Genomic DNA, 6,000 nt, shown 5'->3' with positions numbered 1-6,000 from the left:
GAGCAGTCCCGCAAAGGGGCCTGCGTAGGATTAGTATAGTAGGTAGGTAGGTGGTAGGGGATTGGGGATGTACCTGGTGCCAGACCGGCCAGCTCAACAACGCGGACCCCGGCGAGAGGGAGATTTTCTGACATGGTTGCAGTGGATTGAATTGGATGTGGGAGACTGTAGATATCATGAGGTGGGAGATATATATATGGGACGGTGATGCCGCAGCCGAGGTCCGGGATGCGGGGAACAGAACCATGGATAAACAGCCATACCATATGTATAAACCCTCAGGGCAATATAGATCAACATAACAGATGGTTCCATTGCCTAGTGTAGATGAATGCTATGACTACCACTCACTCCGACCCTCGGCCTCACCCTGATCATATGCATTGTCCATGCGATCGCCAAACTGCTCGACCTCGCCCACCTTCTCGCCTACCCATTCGGCCGCGTTTTCCGGCGCATTCTCAACATCATCCACCGCATTGTCCCAGCCGTCCTCGACGCGGTCCTCAGCACGGTCCCAACCCTGCTCGATGTTCTCGGGGATCTGCTCGACCTCGCCGACCTATGCAGTCAGCATCATATATACCATCCAACATTGACACCCCCAGCAGAACAGAAAGGAAGATATCGACAGAGAAAGATGCTGTAGAACATACCTTCTCGCCCGTCCACCGCGCCGCATCCTCAGGGAATTCCTCGACCCGGTCTTCGGCGCGGTCCCAATCCTCTCCTACACAGTATCAGCACCATCATCCCCAGAAGCAGACACAGGAAAAAAGGGAATGAATTAATGAAACATACGAATCTCCTCCCCCTCATGCATCACCAACGCCGTCCCCGCCGCCCCAACCGCGACGCCCGCAAGCGCACCCCCAGCCATCTTCCATCCGCTGTGGTCGCTGCGCGGCTCCCCCTGACTCTGGCTCTGGCCCTCGTAAGAGTCTCCATACGCAGGACGCGCCCCATACCCGGGATGTTCCCAGGACGTCTGGCCCGTCTGCTCGTTCACAAAGAAGTACCGCTGGTCGCGGGCGTCCCAGCGCGCGATCCACGGGTAGGGCAGGTCCTGCGGCGGAGGGGGCGCGCCGTAGCCGGCATTGGAGCTGTAGCTGTCGCCGTAGCCGGAGGGTTGCGGCTGGGGGTTTTCGGAGTAGCCCGAGGACGAGTGCTCGAACTTGTTTTCGAGGGTTTTTTCGAGGAGTTTGCCGACGAAGTCCATGTTGGCTTGCTGTTGTTGTGTTGTGGTAGGTAGGTACTAGTAGGTAGGAGGGTGGATAGAGTATTAAGGAGGATGGAGGGGTAAAAGGCTTGTTAGGGTCAGCGTTGTCTAGGATGTGACTGACCTGCACTAACTAGATTAGCCAGTATGAGACATTTTTCTACCGCTGACCCGTCGTATGCCGCTCATTCGCTTCGGCTAGTCGGGATTAATCAATCCCTGTGGGGTGGTGGATAGGTGACAGGTGTTAACTGTTAGCTGTTCGGTCGTTCATTGAAAGATAGTAAGAAACGTCAAGTAGAACAGCAGTAATCAGGACAGACAAACAGACAAACATCCAGAAGTATCTATTCGTCTGTAACCCTCGATATAGTTACACTTGCATACTTCAGACTCCACGTGTCTACTGGCTACGGGATCGGCCGGCTTGGCGGAGCTTGGCTACGGGGTATAGAAGGGTCATCCTCATTACTTTGCATTACCATATCTATAATAGGCATCATGAATGAATTGAACCAGTCGCAAATGAAGGTACTTGTCAGAGACAGAAAGCATATTATCACCAAGCTCATTACCTAGGTATCCGTCGTCCGACAACGACACACCAATCATCGAAGAATAATATATAATATGAGAAGAAGCATCAACAATCAACTCTCGAAAGATCTTACATCACGAAGGCGTAAAGAAGGGAACCAACAACAGCCACCGCCCCGTGGCCCCATCCGACGACCCGCGGCGCCGCGCCCGTGAAAACAGGCGACACGTCTCCCGGCGCCGTGGTCGGAGCGACCGGCGCGCGCGATCCAGTGCTCGAGGGGCGCACGTACATCGTCGACGAAGACGACGACGGACGCACGCCGCCCGTGCCCAGGATGACCGGACGGCTCGTGGTGGAGTGCACCGGACGGCCGGTGGGCTGGCCGGGCGCTCCCGTGGGCACCGCGACAATGGGCACCGTCACCGTGACGGTGGTGGGCGCCGGACCGCACTCCGTGCACACCGTCACGGTGGTGGTGTAGCCGGCGGGGAGGGTGGCCGTGGTGGTCGGGGCCACGGGTGCCTCCGTCGTCGTGGGAGCCGGCAGCGTCAGCGTCACCGTCGTCGGGGTGGCGGCACACTGCGTGCAGACGGTCACGGTGGTGGTCCAGCCCTCCGGAGGGGCCGGGGCGGAGGTCTGGGCGCCCGGTCCGGTCGGAGGAAGAGTCGCGGTGGCAGTCGCCGTGTTGCCGGGGCAGTACGTGGTGGTGTACGTCGTGGTGACGGTGGTGAAGCCCGTGGGGCAGATGCTGGTGTACGAGGTGACAATCACGGTCGTGTACGTGGTCGAGTCCTCGGTGGTGCTGGGAGCCGTGGTGGTGGTGGGCGTGCTCACCGGTCCTGAGGTGATACCGGAACCGGTGGTGGTAGTTCCACTCTGGCCGGGGGCGCTGGACGAGGTCGTCGTCGGCTTCACATGGCCGGACGTCGTGGTGTCGGTGCACGAGGTGGAGCTCGAGGACCCAGAAGTGCTAGAGGAAGTAGTCGTCGGCTTCACATTGCCAGAAGTCGTGCTGTCAGTGCACGTGGTGCTCGAGGACACGGCAGTGCGGAGGAAGTAGTCGTCGGCTTCACATTTCCAGAAGTCGTGCTGTCAGTGCACGAGGTGGAGCTCGAGGACACAGACGTGCTGGACGAAGTCGTCGTCGCGCTAGTGGTCTGACCGGTGGTAGTGTCCGTGCAAGAGGTGGAGCTGGAGCTGGACGGCACCGGAGCACTGGATCCAGGGGTGCTCGAGCCCGGGACACTGGCCGAGGGGCTCTTGGTGGGAGTAGAGCTGGGAGACCGGGTCGGGGTACGAGTGGTCGTGGGGATCACTGGGACGGAAGAGGTGCGAGTCCGGGTGGTCGTCGGGATGACGGGAGTCGAGGTAGGAGTGCGCGTGGTGACGGGGCTGCTCGAGGGGATGACACTGCTCGAGGGGATGACACTGCTCGAGGGGATGACACTGCTCGAGGGGATGGCACTGCTGGAGGGCGTGCTGGTGGTGGTGCTGGAGGTCGTGCTGCTTGACGAAACGACACTGCTGGAGGAGGTGACGGCGCTCGAGGACGTGGTGGTGGTCGTGCTGGAGACAGGGGTGCTCGACGGGGTAGGAGTGCTGGACGGGATAGGAGTGCTCGAAGGAGAGGGCGTCGGCGACGGGGTAGGAGCACAGCCGTTCAGGATGCTCTTCATGCTATCGGCATAGCTGCCACCGTTGATCTGGTTTCTCTCCGAGGCAGTGGCCTCCCACAGCATGATACCGCCAAAGGTCTCCGGGTACTTCTTCATGTACTCCTCCACCAGGGGCTCGACCTCTTCAGGGGTCAGGTAGTATCCCGGGTTCACCACGGTATCACTGGCCGGCAGTCCCACGTAGAGCTTGGCGTTGGGGTTGGCACTGTGCTTGATGACCTTCACCCAGGCGTCGTAGTTGAAGCCCGGCTTGTTGCCCTCGACGTAGTCCATCGCGGAGCAACCGGGGTTGTTGTAGAACTGCACCCAGACAAAGTCGAAAGGCGAGTTGGTGATGGCGTCACTCAGCTGAGCGTCGGGGATGGGGCACTGAGGAGCACCCGAGATATAAAAGGTGCGGTCCGGGACCTCGGCGTAGTGTTCGCGGAAGCGGTTGACCATGTCGGCGTAACCTACATCATTAGATCAGGACAAGTTATCGAAAGGTTGTGAAAGGGTCATACCGAAGCCTCCGTTGTGCTCAATGTCAAAGTCGAAACCATCCACGACAACGTCGCCAAAGGGACGAGGACCGCCAATGTCCACCCAGGTCTGGTTAACCGGACCAAAGGCCAACCAAAGGAAGTCGGCAAAGGCGATGGCGGTATCCTCTTCCAGGATCTGCTGAGTAGCCGGAGAGGCACCGCCGAGAGACAAGAACACCTTCTTGCCAGCCGCCTGACAGATGGGGATGTCTTCGACGATCTGGTGGCATCCCGACAGCAGTTTGGTAGTCAAGCCACCAATCGTATACGTCTCACCATTGCACTGATTGCCAAAGTTGCTGCCCGGCCATCCGCTGGGACTCTGCTCGGGAAACTCGTTGATGAAGCCAATGTTGATAATATCCAAGGCCGAGTCCTGGCAGAATTCTCTCAGCCGCGGCTGATCATAACCTTGGCCATAGTAGACGGCAACATTGGTCTTGGACTGGGGATTGAACGCCGATACGGCGGAAAGGGTAGAAAGGGCCGTCGCAACGGCGAGGGTCTTGCTAGACACCATGATAGACAACGAATGACTGGATCCCAAAGGGATACTCGAAACAGGTCAAAGAATGGACGCAGACAAACGTCTGCTACTGGCCACCGTAGGAACAAAATTACGCAGTGGACAAAAGAGAGGGAGGAAGAGAAGAAGAAGAGGAACAGAGGGTGGACGGGACAAAGGCATCCTATATATGGACCCTTGACCGTCCACCAATGTGACGGCCTCCTGGACCTCGAACGGGTGCAACCATAGAGCCGACGGGAGTCTCCTCAGGGAACTACACTAGGTCGTCCGTAGTGCGTCCTCCGTAGTGACTCAAGTCCCCTGTTGCATTGGAGGATCCCGATTGGGGGAAGCATTTTCATTCCACTCAGCGCGAGAAGCTAACGAGGCACTTGGGATTAGAGCGCCTACCATGAGGCGAGCAGCAAAGACCCCGACTGGCTAAGGAGATTGGACCATGCATCTCGGAGATTGCTCCAAGGGGGCGGACGATGGCGATTGGAGCTCAACGGTGTGCAGAGCCGCAAGATCCGGAGTCCCTGAGACTGGTGAGCAACGGCGTAGGCACTAGCAGAGGGGAATTGACCTGCACTAAGGTGATCTATCGATCTGGAGATGGTTCTGATGGAGGGTCTGTTGCGGCGTTCCAGACGAAGAGAGGCTCAGAACCAATGGAACAGCACCGACATGACGGGCACAATGGATCCAGTGAGACATTCCTGACAATCCGATTTTGAGACCGATAAGAATGTGGTGGAGGACGAGATATCACTGGGGGAGAGTGTGTGATGGTGTTGGCCACATGGGGAGTTGGAGGGATATCAGGTACGGGACGGTATGAATCAGTAAAAACAGGGAAGATGACTCTGTTCAGAGAGTATTTAGTGTACTTTACTGTACTATACAGTACAATACAGCGGACCGTTATGAGCCTCGCGTGGAGAATTTACTCTGTCCACGTCTTTAGTCCCTGGTTAGGGCACGCCACCGACCCTCCAGGCACACCAATCACTCTCCCTCCGAAATGCGCAGGATCCCACCAGAGGGACTCATTTCTCCCTGTCCTTCCCTTACGGAGTATTCTCGCTGTCGGGTCGTGTCTCGGGGGTCCGGCCGGATCATCAGATCGGCACGATCTGCCGTCAAGCTCGACGGAGTACGGAGTAATTTGTATATCCTTCCTGGTTGATTGCTGATCCATCAAGTACTTATACATCAACAACAGGATATTAAATAAATCCCACGATATTACAAGCAAGCGTGGACTCGGCGACTCCATGCATCTCGCGTCGCCTCACCACGTTGCATCCACTTGGTCGTTTTGTGCCCTGTTGCAGTCCTCGCTAAGCACTAGGCCCTTAGGCCCTCAGTCGGCCCAATTTCCACCGCTTTGCCCGGCTTAGGCCCATCTTGGCGAGAACCACGGGGAACAGGACCCTTTAGCGGCATTCAGAATTAAATTACCGTGGCGTTCGGTGCCTAGGCAGTTAGTGGGCTCAGACCGTCATTGCCTAAGCGAATTGTCCCTCCGA

The 6,000-nt window shown here is 57.5% G+C and overlaps 2 protein-coding genes across 2 annotated transcripts; both read right to left on the bottom strand.

The window, feature by feature from the left end:
* Positions 1–340: 340 nt before the first annotated feature.
* ATEG_08035 (uncharacterized protein) lies at positions 341–1,219 on the bottom strand (the record flags this gene model as incomplete). The annotated part of the gene is made up of 3 exons (XM_001216656.1): positions 341–562; positions 657–730; positions 802–1,219. 3 exons carry the CDS (start codon positions 1,217–1,219, stop codon positions 341–343), a joined length of 714 nt encoding a protein of 237 aa, XP_001216656.1.
* A 1,533-nt stretch (positions 1,220–2,752) lies between these two features.
* Positions 2,753–4,480, bottom strand: chiA1 (class III chitinase ChiA1; the record flags this gene model as incomplete). The annotated part of the gene is made up of 2 exons (XM_001216655.1): positions 2,753–3,888; positions 3,940–4,480. 2 exons carry the CDS (start codon positions 4,478–4,480, stop codon positions 2,753–2,755), a joined length of 1,677 nt encoding a protein of 558 aa, XP_001216655.1.
* Between the last annotated feature and the right edge of the window lie 1,520 nt (positions 4,481–6,000).

Source organism: Aspergillus terreus, genomic scaffold (assembly GCF_000149615.1).
Source record: "Aspergillus terreus NIH2624 scaffold_12 genomic scaffold, whole genome shotgun sequence".
In the NCBI taxonomy this organism is placed as follows: Eukaryota; Fungi; Ascomycota; class Eurotiomycetes; order Eurotiales; family Aspergillaceae; genus Aspergillus; species Aspergillus terreus.
The sequence above is the reverse complement of the archived record's forward strand: the minus strand, read 5'-3'. Positions and strand labels throughout refer to the sequence as shown.